The sequence below is a fragment of the Oxyura jamaicensis genome, chromosome 1 (assembly GCF_011077185.1).
Source record: "Oxyura jamaicensis isolate SHBP4307 breed ruddy duck chromosome 1, BPBGC_Ojam_1.0, whole genome shotgun sequence".
NCBI lineage: Eukaryota > Metazoa > Chordata > Aves > Anseriformes > Anatidae > Oxyura > Oxyura jamaicensis.
This window is the reverse complement of record NC_048893.1, coordinates 136296058-136321676: the sequence shown is the minus strand read 5'-3', so window position 1 is coordinate 136321676 and position 25619 is coordinate 136296058. Positions and strand designations below refer to the sequence as shown.

The 25619-nt window shown below is 41.6% G+C and overlaps 1 protein-coding gene across 2 annotated transcripts in view; it reads left to right on the top strand.

The window, feature by feature from the left end:
- CNGA3 (cyclic nucleotide gated channel subunit alpha 3) overlaps positions 1-23537 on the top strand; it is a 31529-nt gene extending 7992 nt beyond the window's left edge. For both annotated transcript variants that reach the window (XM_035315445.1, XM_035315437.1), the window contains 6 exons: positions 438-569; positions 8186-8302; positions 10251-10430; positions 17317-17424; positions 18309-18415; positions 21694-23537. In XM_035315445.1, the coding sequence (XP_035171336.1) occupies positions 469-569; positions 8186-8302; positions 10251-10430; positions 17317-17424; positions 18309-18415; positions 21694-23102 (2022 nt within the window). In that variant the 5' untranslated portion in view covers positions 438-468 and the 3' untranslated portion in view covers positions 23103-23537. The remainder of the gene's footprint in view (positions 1-437; positions 570-8185; positions 8303-10250; positions 10431-17316; positions 17425-18308; positions 18416-21693) is intronic.
- Positions 23538-25619: the final 2082 nt, after the last annotated feature.

The following is a 25619-nucleotide window of genomic DNA, read 5'->3' as shown; positions in this document are numbered from 1 at the left end:
ATTTAGACTTAACGTGGAATTGGTTGTCCTAACACACATTATCACCAAACTTATTTGGTTGATTTTCTAATGGTAATCTTCTTCTAATGAAATCTTAAATGCAGTTTTACTATGGATAATATGCATGACAATGTGGATATTCATAAACCCTAGAGACAAAAAAGAATATAGTAAGGTAAACCTTTTTTTTGGCTGTGATGGATTTTCTTTGTCACACGGAATTTTCGTTGTTACACTTTTACTAGCATTTTTTCTTGTGTGTAGTGCAAATAAGTCAGGGAATGGCTGTCATATTGGGTGTGTAAATACCAATGGCTATTCTTTAAATGGTTGAATTTGCTTTTTACTGTTGTGTTGGTTTGGTAAATCACTGTTTTTAAGAACTCATCACATTACTCCTGCAGCCTTCACAAAATGCTTTTTTTCTCCTTTTTCAGCTATCATTTGGATGTTGATATGTAAAGCAAAATGGCAAAAATCAACACCCAGCACTCCTACCCTGGTATGCACAGACTGTCTGTCAGAACTACTGATGAAGATATTGAAAGGATTGAAAATGGCTTTATCAGGTAATACATTCATTTCATCACAGTCGCATTGCTGCATAATTTGCAAGAGGACAGGTTGCTGCATATATTGTGACAGTCCTCTGGCTCTGCATTTTGGAAATGTTATACCACCTCACTGTTGACCCAGTGTATTTAGTTGACTTAGCAGTCTATATCCAAAGTACAGAGGAGACAGCAATAGGAAGTTTATCATGGCTTGTAGTTTTGGATCTAGAACCTGTATTACCTCAGGAACAAAACTCATCTTCACCTTGGTGGTAATTATACCAGCTCAATAAGGAGCAACTTCTTTCTTGAGCCACCATGCAGCTAGCAAGAACCTGTGTTTGGAGTGCGCTTGGGATTTTGAGAAAAAAAGGATCCTCCCAGTGCCATGCAGTGGAAAACATGATGAAGGTTTTTAAAAGAAACCTCTTCAAAATGCCTGTGTCCTGTGATAGGGAACATAGCATATAAAGTGTATCAACATTTTTGTAGTGTCTTTTCAGAGCTTCTCACTGTACACTTGAACTGTAATGGTTTCTTTATGTTCACTTTCCTCTGTTTCAATAGTTTTGAAGTCGCTGCTTAAAATAAACCAGTGTGCTTTGGACTTAACTTTTACACGGCACCAGTCATTTCTCTAGTCTGGGCAAATGCTACTGGGCCTGCTGGAAATTGTCTGATGATCTACAGCACCTGTAGACCAGGGGGGCAGAAGTGGGGTAGAGATTATTAGTGATTGGCAGCTCACTCACAAAATGCTCCTACTAGCAGGGATGTGAGAGTGTGGTTATAATAGTTTTAAATGTAGAATAAAATCACTGCAGTCATCTGCAGCTTCAGAGGCAATGACTTATGACAGATGAAGGGACTGAAATACTTTATCGTGATAAGAGGCATTTATTTAAAATGAAGTTTTTTGTGGTCAACATTAATTACAGGAGTACATAGATGAGTAAAAAAATACAATCTCACTCTGCAAAAGAGATCATGGTTTAAGGTTTAAGTTTTTTTTTTTTTTTTTTTTTTTTTTTTTTTTTTTTTAATGGGAAGTTTAAGGTTTTTGACTCAGAGGTTTAAGGTTTTTGGCTCACTGAAGTGATTGCCAGTAAGTATATGTAAAACCTTTGTAATAACGCAGAAAAAAAAAATTGTATGTGTATGGGCAAAACTACATATGATTGTGTTCATTAGAACACAAATGTATTTTAGACTGTTCAGTCTATAAGAATATGATTATTATTTACCAGAAGACAAATTTTTAGTTCTTTTTAAGACAGAAGTCTTTCATTCTGTTTAATTTGGCAATTTTTTTTTTGGCAATAATTTTTTCCATGAAAAGAAAATGTGAACTGAAGTCAAGGGAGAGATTGTAAGTGCATCTGGAAGGCTGGGAGCTTGAAGATAATAAAATGTGTTTCATTTATTATCTGCCACAAACATCAAAGATGGTTTCTGTTTCCAGTTCCATAGTTAAAGCTTCAGTCATTGTCAAACAGAAGCTTCCACTTTTAGATCTTCATTTTGGAGATGGTTGTGGGACATTGGTCTTTAACCTCATCCAAGGAAAAATTCTGATAAGCGTTTTTCAAATTCAGGTTAGCATGTTCTAAAACTATAGACAAGAGGAAAAACAAAACAAAACAAAATGAACCACGTGTTTTCTAGACAGTGAAACTTCTTATCTTCCTCTATCTCCTGTTGGCTGTAGTTCAACAAAGCAATTAAGCACATTACTTAGTTCCCATTAAAGTCAGTGAGTGTTAAATTTATGCTTAATGCTAAGGATGTGCTTAAGTGCTTTTCTGCTGCAGAATGTGGTATTATCAAGGAAAAGCACTTACTGAAGAAATTAACAGGGAGCTGCTGGTGGTCTTTTAACTGTCGTTCTCTATTACGCCAGAGATACTGACACATATGCCCATATTCTTATAGAGTAGTGCTGTAAACCCAGTCCATTTTGTAAAACAAAAATCAGCAGAACAGAAAATAATAAATGGGTCTTGATTTTTAAAATCCAGCCTCTATGTAGAAATGGCTCGCATAAGAGAGAGAGCACAATATCTTACAGACATGGCTTTGCTACCTAAATTTTGGAAGTGGGATTCAAATGTGGCCTTGTAGACATCTGGATTTCTGCGTCTTTATGTGAGTAGCTGTCTAAGTTCCTACTATCATCAGTGGAGACGTAGTCAATAATAGTCAGTGGAGCCTAGGGAGCTGTTCAGCTTACCCCGAATTTGAATGGCTTTTCAGGCTCCTTTGACTGTGTTTATTGTGAGAGGTATTTGGTTGCATAAACATGGGCATCTAAAGCAATTTGAGATATCATAAGAATACTTGAAGCATCTAGCTGGCACTAATGGATATAAAGTGAGACCTCTCTGCACTGAAGAAGTCCAAAAGAGAAAGCATTTTGAGACATTCCAAATGGTACTAGATTCCTCTACTGAAGCAAGTGAGTAATATGCTAAGATATCAATCGGCTATAATGGGAACGTAGATAGCTTTTATTAGACACCCGAATTTAGGTGACTGCCACCTGGAGCCAAATCTTGCTCTTGAAGTCTGTCTCCCAGTTATTGCTCAAAAGGGCTTTGTCCCTACCTCTTGAACTGATCAGAACATCAGAACAGTTTCCACTAAATGAAAGTTCTGGGTTATTTCCATGCATTTTAGGTGAAAATGGTCTTTTAGGGTTTACTTCATGAACTTTGTGCAAATTTAGAGCCAAATTAAGGCAAGGGAAGGGTACAAAGCAGGTGCTAAGGTAAATATCCTTCCTAGAGTTTACGCTGATAGATAGCTCAAAAGCATGGGAATAAATTGCTCTTTAGAAAGCTGAAGAGAAGAGTGTATGTTTCCCTCCTTGAGAAATGGAGCAAAAAGTTTTTTTCAGCATATGCTGAGGGGCAGTGTCATCTGCTGGTGTTTCTACTTTGTAGCCTGCTCTCTATTTATTGGCACACTGTGTATTCTCTTCTCATGTTGGTTTCTGGCTGTGTACCAGCCTTGGACAGTAACGGCAGCGGTTGCTGTTTTGCTGCAGATACCAGACAAGCTCATGGAGTCCAGACAAGAATGAGTTTGTGTTTGTAAATATACAGTAAAAACTAGTCCATGTGTGTTGAACGTGGTGCATCAAAAGCCCAATCTGTAACTATATCTTTGCATCAATATAAAGCCAGATGACAAATGAGGCCTCTTGTGTTATCTGCACATTGTTGAGGAAAATCAGCTATGAGCATGTGTGTCATATGAGAGTTATAATAATGGAAGAAAGATTATTTTAGGTTTACTTTTCAATTTACATCTGTGTGAATGAAAATGGAATGTGTTTATGATTGCCATATAATGTTGGACAGGTGTTTTCTTAAGATTTCCCTGGCAGAGCCCTTTGTGTATTATTTGTACTGTCCACAGAATTATTTTGATTTTCATGAGTTGTCTTTTTGTTATAACCTTTTTGCAAGGTAAAACAAAATTTACGTATCAATTGTTATATGCAATTTTAACATAAACCTGGTTATAGAAAATCTTGATGCACATATAGAATAATACAGTCACACAATCAAACTAAAATAAGGAATTCAAGTTTTCACTAGTTGAGCCCATAATCAAATGTGATTCCAGTAGCTGTGACAATTTAGCAGGCTTTTTTGGAGCATAAGATACAAATTTTTCACGGAGCATGTCTGATCACTTCTTGGTAAGAATCTGACCTAAGAGTGATTAAATCATTAGAAGATTTAAATTTGTTTTACGGGACTCTGCATCAGATTTGAAGGTCTGTTAAGCATGTTGATTTTTTTCACCTGGGTTAAAACATTATTTCTTCAACATACTTCTGGCTGTAGACAACAAAAGCCATACCCTAAATTGTTCCCAGAATCAAAGCAAAAACTTAGGTTTTTTGGAGGATGCCAGTAAGTCCCCTGTAGATACCACTCGCAGGAAGACAGAAAGTTGGTAAAACTTTATGTTACAGAAATGCAAAGTATGATGAGCCTGTGTAGCACACAGTGGAGCACACCTTTCCACACTGCTGAGAAGTGTGGAGGTGATGATTCTGCACACAAAGCACTTAACAGGTGATGCGACTAGCAAGCATGACTCTCTGCTGATGAGTGGAGCTAGTGGGGCAGTAATTGCTTTTGGTACCTGCATTTGCCTCTTGCATATTGTTAGCAGATGCCCAAGCAGAAAAATATCAGCAATAAAGGAGACCGTAATTTAAAAAGCCTACAAAAAAGAAATAAGGCTAGTTAACTGTGCTTTTTGGATAGCAGTTCTCACCTCCTGCTTGGCTCTTGTTCCCACTAATAAACCAGCACAGTTACATCAAAATAAAACATTGCATGGTGTTATTTTTTTTTTTTTTTTTTTTTTTTTTTTTTTTCTCTGTGCTCATGGAGGCTAATAAAATCGAAATAGATCTTCCTCTGAAACTTCAGCAAAAATCTGTTTGGCCTGATTTCCTGGGCCTGACTTCACTGTCAGGTGTTCTTTGACTGGCTGACAAAAAAAAAAAAAAAAAGAGTTATTTTCTAAGACCTCTTCCTGTCTCCTTTAAAAATGTACTTTCAGGACTCAAATAAATAAGAACAGCAGCAATGTTAGAATCCAATGCTGTTTAAGATCACACAAGATGTACATTTTTCTATAAAGAGGAATATAAGGTCTTTAAAACAGACCAGCGCAGTCTAAAAGACTGTCTCATGTAGTATCATTTCCCTGGCAGGAATGTAGGCAGATGCTCCAGGGGAAAAAAAAATAAAAATAATAAAAAAAGCTTGTGTGTGTGTGTAAACTGCAAGTTTCTACAACATATTCACCTTTAATACTCTCCCAGCATCCAGCTCAGCAGAATTCTTAAGTTGAATGTGGGCTCTGTATATCTTGCAGTCCTTAATGGATTTCTGTCCTGTGAGTTTGCTCGTTCTCCCCTACAAGCCATGTTAACTTTGGCATCCATGGTATTTGTAGCAAGCACCACATAAACTAGGTTATAAAACTTTTTCAACACTAACCAGCATCTTTTGGTGAATTTAGAAGAAGAAAATAAAACAATTAAGAATTCCAGGATTCAGCTGGAAACAGTTAGAGACCTGCTGCTCCACCTGGACTGTTACAAGTCCATGAAGCAAGATGGGATCCACCCGAGGGTGCTGAGGGACTGGCGGATGTGATTGCTGGGCTGCTTTCCACCATATATCAGCAGTCATGGTCATCTGGAGAGGTCACGGATGACTAGAGACTTACTAATGTGATGCCCATCTATAAGAAGGGTTGTAAGGAGGATCCAGGGAACTATAAGCCTGTCAGCCTGACCTCGGTGCCAGGAAAGGTGATGGAACGGCTCATCTTGAATGCAATCACACAGCATTTATGGGACAACCAGGGGATCAAGCCCAGTCAGCATGGGTTCATGAAAGGCAACAGTATGCTGGTGAAGAAGCTGGCTGCCCATGTGTTGGACAGGTACACTCTTTGCTGGGTTAAAAAAATGGCTGGATGGCCAGAGAGTGGTGGTGAATGGAGTGAAATCCAGCTGGTGACCAGTCAGCAGTGGTGTTCCCCAGGGGTCGGTGTTGGGGCCCATCCTCTTTAATGTCTTTATTAATGATTTGGATGAGGGAATTGAGTGCATCCTTGGTAAGTTTGCAGATGACAACAAGTTGGGGGAAGTGTCAATCTGCCGGAGGGTAAGGAGGCCCTGCAGAGTGACCTGGACAGGTTGGATCAATGGGCGGAGGCCAATGGGATGAGGTTCAACATGGCTAAGTGCCGGGTCCTGCACTTTGGCCACAACAACCCCATGCAGTGCTACAGGCTTGGGGCAGAGTGGCTGGAAAGCTGTGCAGAGGAAAATATGTTGGTCAATGCTCGGCTGAACATAAGCCAGCAGTGCGCCCAGGTGGCCAAGAAGGTGACTGTCCCCCTGTACTCAGCTCTGGTTAGGCTGCACCTTGAGTACCATGTTCAGTTTTAGGCTCCTCACTACAAGAAGGACATCGAGGCCCTGGAGTGTGTCCAGAGAAGGGCTACGAAGCTGGTGAAGGGCCTGGAGCACAAGTCCTGTGAGGAGCAGCTGAGGGAGCTGGGGTTATTTGGTCTGGAGAAGAGGAGGCTCAGGGCAGACCTTATTGCTCTCTACAACTACCTGAAAGGAAGCTGTGGGGAACTGGGGGTCAGCCTCTTCTCACAGGTAACTAGTGATAGGACTAGAAGGAATAGCCTCAAGGTGTGCCAGGGGAGGTTTAGGTTGGAAATGAGGAGACATTTCTTCTCAGAAAGAGCAGTCAGGCACTGGGACGGGTTGCCCAGGGAGGTGGTGGAGTCACCATCCCTGGGGGTGTTCAAGGAAAGGTTGGATGTGGTGCTTAGGGACATGGTTTAGTGGTGACATTGTTGGTAGGGGGATGGGCGTTTGGAGCAGATGATCTTGGAGGTCTTTTCCAACCTTAATGATTCTATGATTCTATGATACTATGAGTTACTATCTTTGGTAGCTTGGTTGTTTGTGTAGAAATAATAAAGTTGTAATTCTTTGTCAGCTTCTCTGCTGTGAGCACATACTAAATGGAGTTGCTAATTGTCTTGTTGCGGGTGTTCAAAATGCTGTTGCCAGTTCTTATGAAGTTATTGCAAGTATCATATTCAGCAATGTAGGTTAACAGTGAGAGTTCTTGTTTGCATTATGAAGGGAAAAAATGTGATCCTTGATGTGATAAAGTCTTCTAAAATGGAACCCAAATGAATGGAAAACACAGAGAAGTTTGGATAAAGTCCTGGTTCCAGTGAAGACAGTTCCAAAACTCTATTACTGAAAGATAAAAATAAAGTTTTATTTTTTATTTTTTATTAATGCTGATTATTTCATTGCTAATAAGCAGTCTTACAATTACAGGAACTCATGCATGTCTGCCAATGTCCTGAGGTGCCTCATTTCATCACTACCAGAGTAGCTTTGAACATCTGTAGCTTCTTTTCCTATAAAATAGGTGGAGTTTCACTGATGAAGCGGGCAGCATTAGGCCTGCAGTTATGCAGCTGGTGGCAGGAGGCTGGTAAGAACAGCAGTGATGCTGCTCAGGATTAATTACTGTAAAATCAGTTTTTCCCTTTCAAACCAAGCAACTGTGAAAGGAAAAAGGGGTGCCTATTTCCTTTGAGCCACGAGAAAGAACCACAGCGACAGAAATTTCAGACTGTTAAGCTGAAACAATGTTTGGGAGAAGAAGACTGAAAAAAGCAGTGGGCAGTCACTTCAAAGCCCCCTGGAGACTTCTCCATGTTAAAGAAAAGCTGCTCATGTGTTACAGGAGCTGAATGAGTAGCAAATGTGCCTCCCCTAGTTGTGTATCTGTTTACCAGAGTCATGTTGACCAGTCAGGAATCCGCTTCTGAGCTTGCTGGCACAGATGGCAGAGCCTCCACTGACTTCATTCGGTATTGGATGGCTCCAGAAAAGCGGGAATATAGGCTTAGCTTTATATTTATCAAATGCATGCCATTTTACTAGAAAGAGGGCAATTTGCCACGTAGTTTTCTGATGCAGTAGAGTTAAGAACTGATTGGGGGAAGATTCGCGGTAGGCTATATATAACTAAAAAAAAGTTTTGCTTTTGCAGAACCCATTCAGTGTGTGAGGATACGTCTTCAGAACTGCAGAGAGTCATTTCTATGGAGGGAGGACATTTATCTGGATCCCAGACGAGCTCATTCACAGGCAGGGGAGCAATGGCAAGGTAACACACTAATTAATACCATTTCCAATATTAACATGTTGGGAAGAGACTGATCACTATTTCAAGGTAAAGTTAGAAGAACCATCACTTTCCAAAGAAAATGGATGGAGTGCAGCTGAAGTCTATAAAAAGTAACAGAAGGTGCTTTTGACCTTGATTCTCACTTATTCTCATTTACTTATTTCTAATAAAAACTTTAGAATACTAGAGATGCTAAATGAGCTCACACAAATTAGTCTGATTAAAAAAAAAAGTTTTTACATGAACAAAACTGAAAATATATTGAATACTGAGGAAATGCATGAAATGACGCCAGACTGTATAGTAAATGGATGAGTGTTTGACCCTGCTTGATAACTGATACAATGGTAATTTCGTATTAAGTAAGACATAATGATGTTTCCCTTGTTAGTAGGTAGCTTTGGCAAGGGAAGAGATAGGGCTTCTGTTTTTAGAATCCAGCTATGTTTATACTGGATTGGGACCCTGAGTCAGCAAAGTTCAAGTCAACCATTTGCTTAAGTCATTTACTGGTCTTAAAACATAAGCCATAGAACTTAAAAAACTTGTTATGTCTGCTTTAAAGATTTCCAGCTGAGAAAACAGAACTGTCTTCTGATACCACTGTTATATGTGCTACAGAGAATACTCAGTTTAAGCATTGCGTATTTTAAAGAGCAAAGAAAAAAAATGCTATAAAACTAGAGTCATTTAGAGCACAGTTTACATTTCAGTTTTTTAGATGGTAGAGAACAAACTTGTATTTCCCTACGTGGTTGTCAGATAGTGACACCGCTATGTGGAGATTGCAAAGTCTGCAAGAAGTTGATTTTAGGTGGAAGACATGTTTATAGGTGTATGTTTTATAAAAACAGAAATCATCTAAATGTATCAATTAATACTGAAAGGTTCCTTTTTTAATATTTGTTTTTATTGTTTGACTTTATATGGTGTTTTTTCCATAGGGTGATGAATCTATTAATCTCAGTCTTTTATGCGCATCTTTGTTTTTCTTTTGCTTTCCTGGTAATTTTGAATTCTCTTAATTGTTGGAAATTGTTGGTGATTTATATGCTGCTATGTTGGCATAGGGATAAAGAGCTAAACATAACTTCTTCTAATTTCTGATACCTAATATTATTCCTGCCTTGTTTGTCGTTTTTCTTTCCAAGTAAGAGGTTTCTGGGCAAAATCTATGAGGAATAGATTTTGATAAATGCCCTTGATAAATGCAATGCAGTTCAAGGCAGGTGTATTTTACCATAAGATTTAACTCGTTCACATCAGAGTCTTTGTAGATTCTGAGCATATATAATACTAGGTGATGCAGAGGGAACATAAAAAGCTTTCAGTGAGTAGCCCAAGGCCTCTGTAAGAAGTTATGGATTGTTTAGGATTTCATTATGGTGTTTTCAAGGACAAGTTTGGGAATGTCCAAATTGGACTGCTTGTAGGAAATAATACAGAATAATATGTGAATAAGAAATAAAATTGCCTTTGTAGATTTCAGTTTCCATTGTTTCAGAAACATGTTTCCGTCTGAACTTTGACAGAAGACATTATAAGGATTCGTAATGTGAGTTAGTGAATTAGTGGGTACATAAAAAAAATCTGTCAGGCCAGGATTCCCTCATTATCACGTAAATCAGAAGTTCTTGTCTGCACCACAACCACTTGGCAAACTTACCCTGAATCAATATTCTGTTGCTACTGCAATGCTGGTACAGCGGACTCGAGACTGATGTGTGGGATACTTTCCTGATCCACTGCAACAGGTGACGTATGAAATTGTGGAAAGTGTCTAGCTTCACACAGTCCATCAAGTCTAATTTCTGTGGCAGGTGGCAAAACAGATAAAAGTCCTCCTGAGATGCGTTTTGTGGGAATGATTAAGGCCATCTGACCTTTTTGTCTGGTTCAGTCAGTGTTGTATGTCTGTCCTGTGCAGGCTGTCACGATTTGTCGTATCTCTGAGGTCATGGGCCACAAGACATTTGCGCCATGAAGACCAAAGACCTGATTCTTTCCTAGAGCGAATCCGAGGGCCAGAGCTCATAGAGGTGTCCAGTAGGCAAAGTAACATCCGTTCCTTTCTGGGCATCCGTGAACGTCCTGGGGGAGTAAACAGGTAAGAAGGAGTATTTATGTTTTAAAGGAAGAAGTCTGAGGGTATAAATTTTTCTTGGTGATTAGGACATCAGTTTTCTTTTAAGAACAGAATAAGGAGGTTAGTATGGGAGATGAACAGAGTATCTAATGCTGTCCAGGAATCTTCACATAACTTTAGTGTAGACTTTCTCTTTCTCCCCAAAACACACCTTGGTAAAGACCTTGAATTAAAGGATTCTGATCATGCTGCTTCAGGCAGAATGGGTTCTCAGCACTGAAATTTTCTTATATGTTACCTGTGTAACTTGCTATTGTTGAACTCCTCTCCACGGAGGATGAATGCCGTTCCTATTCCAAAGATCCGGGATGCTGCTAGTTGTGGCTTTTCAGGACCATCGTATTATGCACATTAGCTGCAAGTGTTAGGAAACTCCAAACAACAGCTGTGTGAATTGCTTAGTTACACCTACTCAGAAGGTCAGCTGTTAACATTGCAGAAAGCTTCTGATGCAGAAATGAGAAAATCTTTTGGCCAATGTCTTAACTGGTTAGCATATACTCCATCTTTGTTATGGAAGGCTGGTTCAGTTTTATCTTAATTGTTTTTCCAGGAAAACAACAGAGGCCTGCAAGAAAAACCTTTATATGTTTGCAGTCTTTTGACTTGATTAATTGTTATTACTTTATGAATATATGACTTGGTGTTTTAAATTTAACTCCAGCTAAGATGGGAAAATGAAATTCAAAGGCAAAAGTTAGCCTTCTGTTTTGCATTACATTTTGAAGCACAGACTCCCATGGTTTTTCACTTAGTTAAAAATTGGTGGGCAAGCAAGTAATCGGTTGATTTGTTTCAAGTTCTCATCTAGTAAATCATATTAAAGCAAGAACCATTGAAGGGCTCTGCATGGTAGTACAGGTGACCTTGATTTGTTGTGGGTCAGCCCAGCCATATCATCTTCACTTGATCTGCTTCCTAGAAATTCAATTCAAAAGCACATTTTGTTGAATTAGCCGACTGCTATCCGCTAGTCACTCGAGTCAGCAGGCAAGAGGTTTTTTGGATGCCTTGATCAGTAGCAACTGAAGGTTCCGAGTTGTTAGAGAGAACATTGATCCTGGGCCAACAAACCTCTGTGAAAGGCTATTAGAAGAAATGAACCTGGAAGTATTCATCCTTGCTTTCTCAGTTTGGTATTGTTGCCATATTTTAGTAACCCTCAGTTGTTCTACTGTGAAAGCTTAATTCTGCAACAATGGTAGGTATGCTTGTTACAGAAGCCTCAGCAGTGCATCCGTGAAGAAGACTTGAAAGGATTGAAGAACGTTTAAAATAGCAGCCAACTGCGTACAGGGCTAAAAATAGTGAGTTACATGTTATCGTGCGCTAATACGCCTGAGAACAAGCTTCAGACATCAGATGTGGTCACAAACGTGTATGTCTAGCAGATGACAAAGAGAAACCGGTGCCTTGAAATAGTTATGCAAAGGGGCTTATCGCTGCAGTCAAAGTTGACCTTCCTAATCTTATCAGTGTATATGTGAGAGGCTAGTAAGTCAGTCTGTCATGTTGGTAAACACGTGTATGAAATGCCAGGAGTCTTTACGCTCTTAAATGTGTTTTATTTAACTTACTGCAGTCAATGGCCCTTGGCCAGGTTTAATGTCAACTATAGCAACAACACCAATGAAGAGTAAGTACCGATAACCTCCGTACACCTTCCTACTACTAGCTTCTTCTTTTTTCCCCCTTTCCAGCCTAGTAACATTTGTAGTATAAACTCCTTATGTCTCCTTAAGCCCTTTCTAAGAATATAGTTTAATTATAAGAAAGATCTAGTTTTCTTAGTACTAGAAGCATCCTTCATGACTCCTGTCAGCTTCTTTTTGTCTGAAGTTACCCTTACCTTCCAAGGAGTGAATTGGATTAATTAGATATTTAGTCCCTACCTCTTGTAGTTCAACTGGCTGATTTTACTGCATTACCAGTGGCTATATCAATGCTTCAGTTTGTAATTGAGATTCGTGTATTCATTTTCTAACAGTGCTTTGTCTCTTTTAACGTACCAGTTCCCTTTTGGAAATCTAAGTGCCCCAGAAATTTCTTGCTGTCACATGAGAAGTAGAAATGGAGCAGGGTACCAAGGAAACCTTTATGTGGGCAGTCTAAATGAAAACTAGCCCTCTTTCTAAAATGTGTGTTTTAGTTATGCAGGTATGGTTGGTGTAAATGTAGAGAGGGTGACAGGGAACATAATAAGGCTTGCATTGCAACAAGTTTTGACAAAAGCCATTCTATTTTATTATTTGACAAAACATTTTTTAGTGCTGGATCAAAGACAATTCTCTTGAAAAGTTGAAGAACTTCTGTAATGTAAAATCACCGAACATCAATGTTTGTTGCACGTCTTAAGCCACACCTATTTGAGGACATACCTGCTCTGCAGCATGCAGCAGCAATTTTGCTCCTGTGCATGCTAATAGTTAATTCCTTTTGCTGCTTTCCATATGAAAAGAAACAAAAAAAAATCACCATGATGGTTTCTGATTATGTCAGACACACTTTCAGGATTTTTTTTTCCTTTTTTCTTTTTTTTCCCTCCAAATACATCATGGTTGAGCAGCAAGCTTCATTTAAAATGTTGAAATGTCACATATCTGAACTCAGTGCACATATCTGAACATGTATTTCTGCTCCTGAAGCTTTTTTTTTTTTTTTTTTTTTTTTTTTCCATAGCTTTTATTAAAATTGAAATGGGAATATGGAGAAGAGCGTTAGAAATGTATAGCATGTTATTTAGACTGGGATAAAAAAAGAAAAAAAGAAAAACACTAGAAACCTGGAGCCTGATCTACCTGACACTAGAAACCTGGAGCCTGAGTCATGTCCCAAAGGACCAATTAGAACAGAAATACTGCTTTCTTAGCCCGTTTCTGACAATGACTCATGTACTTTGACCAAAACTTTCATCCCTTTAGTGTTTCGTTATTTCTAAATGAAGCCAGCACCTGTCTGTCTACCTGTGTGACAGTCTGAAAATTACTGGATTTGCAGAGTATTTGTCAGATGAGAAATGCAAATATTCAATTCATTCAAAGACTGTGACAGTGTTTTTATAGGGTCTGACGAAGACATTTTGTAAGTCTGAAGATGCATCCTCCTTTTGACATGCCAGAGACAGAATAGATGCCACTGTATTGCTGGCAAGGAGGAGAGGCACAAACAGCTGTTTTATTAGTTACTGGATTCCACGTTACTCAGTAACACTGATGAAGAAAAAAAGATGCACGTCTTTTTGAAGCTTTGTTTTTATCATTGTGTAGAAGACTTAAGAGTTCCTGCCCTTTGGGAACCATAGCTGATATTTTCAGCACTTTGCTAATGGCCAGCCTTTTCCTCCGAGCAACTTCGACTGCAGACTACATATTGTTGGGATTATGATACATTAGGAGTTACCTCAAGAGAGAGGTGCACAGGGGCCACAGAAAGGAGAGTCTCACTTATGAAAGGTATCTGTGGTCGACAGGTATTCTTTCTCTGGCTAGAGAAAAAGTGTCAGCACCAGCTGCTTAGTGAATTGTTTTTTTCCACTCTTTTAAAACAACATATAGGAGAAAGATGGAATTGTCAAAGTATTCCCTCTGAACTTCACCACCACTGAAACTTTTTGGTTGATTCTCCGTCTCAGTCTACTGTTCCTTGCATAACAACAGCCACAAATGTATAGACGCACTTCCCTTTGAAATTTGTTTACTTGTAGTTCTTTCTTTCCAGTAGGAATACCAGACATCTGAAGTACCAAGGAGCTGCATGGTAATGCTAACAGCAGCAACTGTGAATTGGCCTTTAGGTCAGGCACCACGCATAGTGATGCATGCTGAAATACTGACATGTTTTCTAAATAGGAAAGAGTTTTGGGGGCAGATTTGAAGGAGAAGCAATAGATATCCAAGGGGCCAATGGCAGAGAAATAAATATTTGAGTAGTGGTTCCTGCTGCAGTGTAGAAGTCAGCCTTGGTAAATGAAAAACTGTTTATTTGATTTGAGATACATGTATAAATAAGTCAGTCGACACCAAAATTATTTTCTTTTCCAGTTTTGTTCCCTTGAGGTGTGTAATTTTAAAGGTTTCAGTGGTGTTGATTAATTAGAGAGATACTTTCCTGAACATAAAGGAGAGTAGGATTTCAGGTTTCTTGTAGCAAATGAGACTGAGATTTTCCAAATTATGTTGTGACACTGCATCACTATGGAAATGTATAGGGGCAAAAACTGGAACAGGAGAATTTCACCTCGTTGCTGATAGGTGAAAGCTGTTCTTAGACCTATCGTATTTATCTTAAAATTGGTGACTGCTATCTTCTTCCAGGCACTAGTCATCTCCTCCTACTGTTGAGATCTAAAATTGGTCAAATTAATTGCGTTGACTATAAAGCATTCATTAGATGACTACCTCATCTGTAGATGTCTGAGATTAAGTACAATGAGATGCATCTCTTTTCTCTACATTTGCTGCTTTTGTTCAAACATTGATTGGGATTCTTCTCCAAGGCAATTGCTGAAGCCAGAGGTTGTCAATTAATTATAGCTATGTTGGTTTTATAGAACTGTGAGCAGAGATTCAGCCTCAGCTCATTTAATCATCACTGAAGATTCAGACAAGTCACTGTGAGATTTTGGATATGCTGAGAAAATTGGCAGTTTGTTGAGCCATTTCAAGGTCTATTATCATTAAATAGATTTCCTTCTAAATACCTGAATTCTAAAGGAAGAAATGAACTGGAAACATTTAATTAAAACCAACCTGGTACATTAATGTGTGAAAAGGTCAAGAAGGCATGGGTGACTAATGCACAGAATCAGCCAGCTGGTTACCTGACTGTGTAATGTGGTTGTGTTGGTCTGAACGGCCTCAGCCTGTAAACCATTTATACAGTTTGGATGAATGGTTCATTTGAGAGATCCTGTCCTACTCTGTCCGGAGTCCAGATCAATAGTCTCCTGTACCTCAACATCCATCCTCTCCCCTGCCTGCTAGAAAACTGGTAATATTGATAAGACTTACAATATGTTGTACAGCAAAAAGGAAGAAAAGAAAGAGGTTAAGGAGGAAAAGAAGGAGGAAAAGAAAGAGGAAAAGAAGGAAGAAAAGAAAGATGACAAAAAAGACAACAAAAAAGATGACAAAAAAAAGGAAGAGTAAGTATAAACAATGTGCTTGTAACATACCTCCTGCACTCCAGAGCATGGTATGGCATTTCATTGTAACACTAGCACTACAATTATTGTTCTGCAGGCTGCAGAATGTTATCCTGTCAAACTTTTAATGCATTTTCCCCTTTGAAAAGGTGCAACTGCTCAACAAACTTTTGTCTTTAGTGCCTGTCTTTACACATGTCATAAGCAGTAAAAGGGAGTTTGACAGCCTCTGGTCAATTTGGTTTGCTGTTCAAGAACACTTTATTCCTATCCTTCCCATTTTAGGATAGCAGCCTTCTTTGCAAACCTGCTTTTCATGGTTCTGGAATACTTGCAAGGATTCAGAGCTGACACCCAAAAGTCTAGTTTGGATGAAAAGCAATAATTTTACATGTAGAATATTACAGATTCACTAAGAAGTTTAGTTATTACATACTAGCATATTCGATTACTTAAAATACAGCACAGGTCTTTACTAGAATTACTAAAGTTTGCCCCTGCTGGTTAGGAAGTACCACTGTATTTCTGCAACAAAATGAGCTTATTTAAATGCTTTTGATGGAAACGGATGCTGGTCTTGTTTTGGGGGAACAAAACAGATCCAAACACAATATTGTTTAGTATTACCAGTCATACAAAGTAAGAATGGTAGCAGACAAAAATAAAATGCATTGCAGTGAACTTCACAGTTAAGTAGCATGCTAGATTCATATATTTCAAGTTTATATATATATATTTATATATATATATATATATGGTGGCATGTGCTATGTAGGCATCAGGACATGTAGTTAGGAATAGCTTCCAAATGGAATTTAATTAATCTCAAGATCTTGACTTTCTTAATCAAAGCTTTATTTGATTTGAAAGCCTCTCATTTAAGGATTCTCTTCAGTTCTCCTCAGCTTCAGTTACTGTGTAATGACAGCCTGAGCTTCACGGTACCCTAAAGCATTTAAAAATATTTCAGCAAAGGCAATAAATGTTCCAGTGTCTAAAAGGTAGTGCACTCCATCATGCGAAGACCCAATTCTGTGGTCACCAGTTTTGAGGTGATGACCAGTGTTGTTGAAGAAATTAGTCAAATGTGCCAGAAGATGGCAAACACAATACTTTTTGGATTAAAGCTTCTTCCTTCACTGACATTATAATCTGTACATTCAGCTGATAGCATGTATAATGCCAGACATATATACAAATATTAAATAAATTGTCGTTACATTTATACTTTTTTCATTCTTGGAGATTAGGAAAAGTCACACACTTGTTGAAATGCGTGTTCATGCAGTCATTTCTGTAATAGAAGGATTTGCCAAAACCATCAAAATTACTCTGAAAAGGAAGGCTCTTCCTCTAGCAGTGGGCCATATTCTTCTAGCTGGAATGATGCTATGGAAGATGTAATGTTTTACTTTGTCTTTACTGGGGGTCATATGCAGAAAGGATGTTATTTTCAGCAATTTGAAGCGCTCTGTTTTTCTTTCCACTCTCACTTATTTTTTCCAAAGCTGGGTCAAGCAGAAATAGAGTGTTCCAGACAGGATGAAACTAGTACTTGGTATCTCGTCTGGGATGCTGGTGTGGATACTTCCTCTTCTTAGGCAGCTGTGAGTTAATCATGAGATGAGCAGCCTCCAGAAGAGGGAGTTCCAGAAGGCTGCTTCAGTACATTTCCACTATAAAGCTACGTGTTTTACTTTCCAGGAAGAAAAAAGAGATCTTCGTGATAGATCCTTCAAGCAATATGTACTACAACTGGCTGACCATAATTGCAGCACCCGTGTTCTATAACTGGTGTATGCTAGTGTGCAGGTACGGACTGAAGTCAGTAACAATTTTAGGTTTCAAATTTAGTCCCCTTACATTTCCTGCATACATCCTCCTCCTCTCTCCCTGTAGGATTCTGGGGTGGCTTGCCTAGGAGATTTACAGTTCATGTGCAGTTCACTGGGAGTAGATGGCCAATATTTTTCAATCTGCCTGAAAAAAAAAAAAAAGTACTTTGCAGCGAGCATCCCCCATGAGCGCTGGCTGTGGCCTTTGCGTGCCACCTGCTGGCTAGACGCGGTGCTGTGCCTTGGCCACTGGCACGGTAACCCGTGCTGATCCTCCAGTGAGGAGCAGTGGCGCAGGTGTGAGCAACGGAGGGGCATCTTAAATTAATACGAGGTGTCTATAGGTGCTTGAAGGGCAGGAGGATTTTACTCGAGTTTTTTTCCCTTTTAAAATGTGAAAAAAAAAAACAACTGGAGTCAAACTAAGGGAGTGCTGTGGAAATGGTTCACTTCGTGCCAAATGGCAGGGAGAGGTGGGGATGGTTTACCACTCAGAAGCAAATTTTTTCTTTGGGAGTCATCTTAATTAAGATGTGTATAGAAGTGAGATTGAGATGCCTGGGGATCTCTCACATGAAATCTGATGCAGGTTTATATGGAGGATGTGTGTATCCCTCCGTATTTGCATGTGTGACATGTATGTGATTGAGATCTGCTCCTGGACTAAACACCTTTGAATTCTGAAAGATCCTAGTATCTACTTAGATATTTCTTCAGCGTACAGATGTCTAGGCATGGAGATATGCTGCCCTTAACTTGCACGGTGCCAGCAATGTGCACTAACATGCTGTCAGAACGCACGTTGCATACGCTCTGCTTACACAGTTGTTGTAATGCTTTTTGCATTTTTTCTTTCTTTAGGGCCTGCTTTGATGAGCTACAAATTGACCATATTAAAGTATGGCTGTTCTTGGACTATTGCTCCGATGTAATCTATGTTTTTGACATGTTTGTTAGATTCAGGACAGGTGAGTCCTTCTGTGGTTGTAGTTTTACAGTGCTTTCAGAAGAAATGTGGATGTAAAAGCCAGAAACAAATTTCCTTGTAAGATATGAGCAGTGTAATATCCTGTCTCGAGCAGAGTCCAGCAATGGAGGCTTTGGGAAGATGAAGTGTCATGGCTTGTTTTAAGGCTGGACTTACCAACACATGAATTTGACTTTTCTCCAAATTCAGTCCTATCAGCGCTTATGTAGGCATGCCAAATGCTGACTGACTGGTGTTCTCCAAAGCCACACTAACAGGCGGTGTGGAGAAGTGAAGAATAAGGCGCTTCCCATGCTGCTACCACTCCGTGCATGATATATTGTTCATGCATATTATTGAGCAAGAAGCCAGCTGCATTCCACGAGTACTGATTCTTGGCCAAGCTGTGCAGCAGCCTCCTCAGAAGTGACTACTGAGCTACAATGCAAGACCTGGCACCTTCCTTGGGCTCTCTGTACCCTCTGAGAGGTCCTGGCTGTGTGTAGGACAGGGCTAATCCAGCAAGGTGGTGGTGGGGGATTAGCCCAGGCACCTCTTCTGCAGTGCTGAAGGAAGTGTGATGCGAAAGGATGTGCGAGGACCCTGCCCTATCTTTATGTTTCTCTTCAGCTTCTTCTCCCTGTTTCTGTAGTCTAGACAGGCTGAGAGTTCACAACTGAGTGTGCCCAACTGATACTGATTCTAGCCTTAAAGGCAGCGTCTGTTTTAACATAACAAGGCCGTGGTATAGGCCTAACAATGACACACAGTGATCCATACCATTAAATTGCCAGAGTAGTCCTTGATGCGATTTGATGTATTCCAGCTCGCTCTCCCTCAAGCAGTATCTGGGCACAGCTGGGGGTACAGCGGAGCTGGGAGTTGTTTGTGCTATTATGTCTGGAGGGGGCTGGGAGAATTTCAGTGCATGAATAGAAGCTGTCATGGTAGCTGCTCTCAGGGGCAGAAAATGTGTCCTGGCTCCTGCTACTTAGTGGTAGAGCCACAGCCCAAAATGCCCCTTGAAAAGGTTCAAAACTGCACGGATCATTATAAAAATGAGAGTTCTTCCAAATCTTTGATTTTTACATATTCTTTTTTTTTTGAATAGTGCTGGCAGCTTGACAGTAATTACGGCTTGTGACAAGTTGTAAACATAATTACAAGACAGGCTGAAAATGCTGTCACTTCGGGAGACACACAGCTCATAGCAGCAAGCTAAATTCTTAAACCTAGCAAATGCCTCGTTCAACAGAAAAGTCTGTTTCAGAGAGCAGCCTAAATCTCAAAACTCTCACTTTGGGGGGTAGGTGAGCTTCAACTTTAATAAAGACAACATCTGTTAAAAAGCCAACCCTGTCCCCCAAATTCCTCCTCTGCAGTTGTATCTGTTACTGTGAAGGGAATGAACAGAGCAGAAATTGGGCAATTCACGTTACAAAAATTCCGCGGTCTGCCCTGATGGCTGCCAAAGCATGGTGAGAAGGTTGGCTCTGCAGGCCTGGGTTGGAGCTGCAGAAATGCCTCAGAGGTCTGAACGCTTTGGTGCAGGTGTGTGCTGCAGTTTCAGGCACTCAAATGCAGGGGTCAGTCCTTCTAGGTGCTGAACTCTTCGACAACTGACTTAACAACCCCTCCTGGCTCTGCTTGTGCCTGCTGCCTTCTCTGCTAACTCCGCAAGGTCCACCTGCCCTGGGGACAAAGGTGCTGGTTTGGGGAGGAGCGTGGCTCCTGGCTGCCTAAGAGTAGGGGGGACTTCAAACCGGGATCTGGGCAGCCCCACAGCTACTGCGACCCATGGCAGCTTCTCTGTGGTGTGGCTGCAGGAGCAGTTTCACCGTATTTCACCTACCTGGTGACTGTGTCTGTGAGGCAGAAAGGATTCACCTCTCAGCAGCTGGTCAAAACGAGCATACACCGTGTTTTGATGCTTTCAGAAGGTTTTCCTGCAGGAATCCAGGTCTGCGAGGGGACAAAAAAGAGCAAAGGAGCTGTTACATCCTCTTAGGAGGAAGGTGTTTTCAAAGTTATTTCTGATAATGTTGGCCAGATTTTCTGTTTAGGTGCATAACACTGTTAGTAAGGGCACATTTGACCAGCTCTTTCCGTAGTTTCCTGGGAGGTAACACATCCATGGCAAAAGAGCTGCTTCCCTTTATCCTCACCATCAGTTTACAGACACGTGAAGACTGAGCCACACATACACGAGGCAGATGTCCAGGTCTGGAGACACTGCAGAAATACAGCGATGCTGTACAGCTGCTGTGCAGCTTGCTCTCCCTCAGCAGATGTTTCTCTGCAAAAGTCGCTGCTCATAGATTGCCAAAAGATTAGCAAAATGTGATAATCCCTGATAAGCAGGGTGTTTTGCTTTTCGCTCAGTGCACTTTTCCTCCTGCCTTGCCTACTGCGCAGGCATTCGAACATCTCCACTTGCCATTGCAGTGAGTGATCTGCAGGGAGTAACTTCACCCGTGGAATATATTTAATGCCTCGAGCTTTCGGAGGTAAAAACCAGCAGTGCAGCTGTACTGCTCAGGCAGCCTTTCTTTGAGTAGCCTTACACAGATGCAGCTTTTGTCTTCTCATACTTCTTAAAATCTAATGCACTCCAAAATCTTTTGAATGAAACAACACTGACGTACAAAATTCTGCTCTCCCACTGGAAACTCTCAAAGAAAAGCAAACCGTTTTCTCCGAATGAAAAAGAAACTCCTGTCAGCGTTAACACTGGGTGCAAGAGAAAAAGCATGGCTCGGGGGAAAAATGGATTTCATGATCTCAGGGGTATTTGTATTGTTCCGGAGAACTTTCTGGTAATCCATTATACCTACTTATTCTTGGTATTTATTTAAAAATATTCAACCCTGATTTTATACACAATTGCTTCAACACATACTTAGCTTCGGTTATTTGTCATGCCAACGATTCGTGAAAAATTAGGCATACAAATTTCCCTGTTCTTTTTGCAAAGATAGCTAAAAGACAAAGTCAGCTGCCCCAGAACAGAGCAGGAAGCTGCGGGGAGCACTGCGGTGTAATGGAGTCAATGCCCTACATTGTTATTTACCAGTTTAGAAACTGAATTGAAATATTCCAATTTACAGTGAAGTGTTTTCCATTTGATGATCTCACAGCCTATTCATGTCGGTATGCACAGCAATACCAGTTTTAATATTTTCAGGTATCTGAAACGTAAGTCACTCAGCACTGTTGGTGGTCGTTCTCAACTGCCCTTCTATTCTAACAAGTAAAATGTGTATTTTTTATTCTTTCAAGGCTTCCTGGAACAAGGCTTGCTAGTTCAGGACGAAAAGAAATTACGAGACCATTACACCAGAACTGTGCAGTTCAAACTGGATGTGATGTCTCTTCTGCCGACAGACCTGGCGTACCTGAAGCTTGGTTTGAACTACCCCGAGCTGCGATTTAACCGCTTGCTGAGGATTTCCCGACTGTTTGAGTTTTTTGACCGCACGGAAACCAGGACAAATTATCCAAACATGTTTCGCATTGGAAATCTCGTCTTGTACATCCTTATCATCATCCACTGGAACGCGTGCATATACTTCGCCATTTCGAAGCTCATCGGCTTTGGAACCGACTCGTGGGTCTACCCCAACGTGTCCATTCCGGAGTACGGGCGCCTGTCCAGGAAGTACATTTACAGCCTCTACTGGTCAACGCTCACGCTGACCACCATTGGAGAAACACCGCCCCCGGTGAAGGACGAAGAGTATCTCTTTGTGGTCATCGACTTCCTGGTGGGCGTGCTGATCTTCGCTACCATTGTCGGTAACGTGGGCTCCATGATTTCCAACATGAATGCCTCCAGGGCAGAGTTCCAGGCCAAGGTCGATTCTATTAAGCAGTACATGCACTTCCGAAAAGTGACTAAGGACTTGGAAGCCAGGGTTATTAAGTGGTTTGATTACCTCTGGACCAACAAGAAAACGGTGGATGAGAAGGAGGTTCTCAAAAATCTGCCCGACAAGTTGAAGGCTGAAATTGCCATCAATGTCCACCTGGACACGCTGAAGAAAGTGCGCATATTCCAGGACTGTGAAGCTGGACTTCTCATTGAGCTGGTGCTGAAACTGAAACCTACGGTCTTCAGTCCTGGGGACTACATTTGCAAAAAGGGAGATATTGGGAGAGAAATGTACATTATTAAAGAGGGAAAACTGGCCGTGGTGGCAGATGATGGCGTAACCCAATTTGTAGTCCTAAGCGATGGCAGCTACTTCGGTGAAATCAGCATCCTGAACATCAAAGGTAGCAAATCTGGCAACAGGAGGACAGCCAACATAAGGAGTATTGGTTATTCTGATTTGTTCTGCTTGTCTAAAGATGATTTAATGGAGGCCCTCACAGAATATCCAGAAGCCAAAAAGGCTCTGGAAGAGAAAGGGCGACAAATTCTGATGAAAGACAATTTAATAGATGAGGAAGCAGCAAAAGCAGGAGCTGACCCAAAAGACTTGGAAGAAAAAGTAGAAAGACTTGAAACAGCTCTGGACACGCTGCAGACTAGGTTCGCTAGGCTCTTGGCAGAATACAGCTCTTCTCAACAAAAAGTGAAGCAGAGACTTGCCAGAGTAGAAACCAGAGTGAAAAAATACGGCAGCGGCACCTTATCAGTTGGAGAAGCAGAGGCTGAAAAGCCGGAGGAGCAGAAAAATAACTGATGGAGTATTTATATTTCCTTAATGGAGAAGGTTGAAAGGTGTGAAAGCCATAAATGTATATAAATGTGTGTGCATACATAGCCATGATTATTTTTATATGGACTCAAGAGAATGGTTTTTAGCATTTTTAACTGAAGCAGTATTTTCTTGTAAATAGGACATTGTCACCTTCTTCATGGGGGGAAGATTCTGGTCTGTCATTTGGGTACTTTTTTTGTACTGGGAGCGGGTTTCTTACAGGTCATGCTCAGAACGTCTTCTGTGTATGCTATGTGTACACCTTGACACATTGTCTCTTCACGTGCATGTTGTGTTACGAAGGCATTGTGCTTAAACGAGAGGGGTTGTTTTTTAAAGGGCTTAACGATACTTATAGGGTACGTGCTCTACCTTGCTACCTTGCTAGCCTATTAAACGCATGGATGCACAGCTGGGCTTCTCAAAATCTGTTCTTTCACAGTGAAGCAGTCTGCACAAACTGTAGGACTACAGCTCAGAAGAAGCTGGCACCAGGCCTGTGCAGTGCAGCCCCGTATGCATACGGCACGGCCACGCATCGGGATGCTTGTGTCTGAGTCTTTCCTCCTGAGCCGGGACCCGCAGGAAGGATTGTGCTGGCAGAGTCGCTGCACACTTGGGAGGGAGTCCCCAGAAGCTCGCTGGTGGAAGGATGTCTGTGGCAACACAGCTTCACTGAACCTGGGAAGAGACAAGAGGGTCGTGGTGTGTGCAGCTCCTGCACGTAGGGTCTAGTGGGGGCAAGTGGTCAGTCCTGGAGCATCTCTACTAGGAAACTACGAGGGCTAGCAGGACAGGCTGTCCCTGTCTGCCAGCAAGCCTTCCCTCCCCCACAGGTGTGTGTGGGGGCAAGTCCGTTTTTGCAGTCTTTCCAGCTATTAGACCTGTGTTTTCTTACTCTATTTCATTTAATGATGCCTATGCCACCTTTCTTTGTTATTTACTGTCAGTTTTTCTCCTGTGTAGCTGTCACACTACCACATTTCCACTGCTTAGGGGAAACGAAGGCCACATCTGCTCTGAAATCTTACTTGGGTCTTGTGGATAGGAACCGGACTGTGCCGGCTGCTTCTCTGCCAGACGGAGGGTGGTCACCTCCTGGTGACTGCCAGGGCCTGGCTCGGAGGTGAGTGCACAGGTCTGGCCCGCTCAGCCTGCTGTCACATCTGGGGCAGTGCAGCACTGAGATGGTTCCTTGCTCTGTCACATTGTGGCCTCAGGGGTCACCTCCTCCACCCTCCTCTTCTAGCCCCACTGCTTCCAGTTTCTTTCCAGGCTTCTGAAGGGATTTCTCTAATATTCTCCCTCTGGATTTAGCTGAGTAAATGCTCGTCTCTGGGCAAGCAACTTCTCCCCTCCTGTGAACAGTTTTGAGACTGGTGAGAGAGAAAAATCTGCCAGCAAGTAGGGAGTGGGGCTTGGCTTGCAGTACTGGCACATGGGCCGCCAGGTGATGGATTGTGGGCTTGAGCAAGGGCTGCAGGATCACAGCTGCTGTGGGTGAGCCCAGCACCAGGATAGCTTTGCAGGGACCTGTGGTGTGACCAGTGGCAGCTGGGGGGTGCTTTGGAGAGCACCTGTACCCTTACACAGAGCCTGGCCTCTCTGCCCGCTCCTGAAGCTTCACCGAGGGTAGCTGCAGGCCAGCAGCCTGCTGGCAAGAGCACATACGTTAGTGTCAAATCTTCCTGTCATCAAATTAACCATTCCCTCACTTAATTGATGCTGGAAACAGTGGAAAATAGTGCCAACTAATATCAGTGAGAGCTGGCTGCAATGTTACAAGCTCCATTTCTCGAGCAGGAGGAGGTTTGCTCATGCTGTTTGAAGGCAGAGAAACCCAGCCATCCTCTGGCCCCATCTCCATGCTGGGCCAGCCCCTCCTGCCCGAGCACAGCTGTACCAGGCACAGCAGCTTCACCAGGGCAGCACAGGGCCTGGATCCTTCCAGCCTGCTCAGCACGGCCGACTGGCTGGTGCAGGGCTGCTGTGCCGCTCGGCTTACAGTGATACGGCCAGGCAGCAACACGTGGCTTGTCTGAATAGTAATAATCACAGAATCACTAAGGTTGGAAATGACCTCCAAGATCACCTGGTCCAACCATCCCGCTACCACCAATGTCACCCACTAAACCACGTCCCTAAGCACCACGTCCAACCTTTCTTTGAACAGCCCCAGGAACGGTAATGTTGACGTGGTGTCATCAGTCCAGAAGCCAGGCAGACCTCGGTACAGCTGGGATTAACCCCTGGTATCCAGATTTCCACTGACTACGACCCCGCAAAGATAAGAGTGCTTATCTACCTGATGGGTCCAACAGCTTGAGCCATCAGGAAGAGCATAGCTGCTCTTCCCTTTTCCTTGCCTCCTGGACCAGCCGACACATGCCACAAAAAGATCTTTTACTGCTATTGGCTTCAGTCACTTGGAAATGTATAGCTTTTGGTGTTACAAAATCACATCCTTCGTCATCTTTCATCTCTGTAAGATGTTTTTCC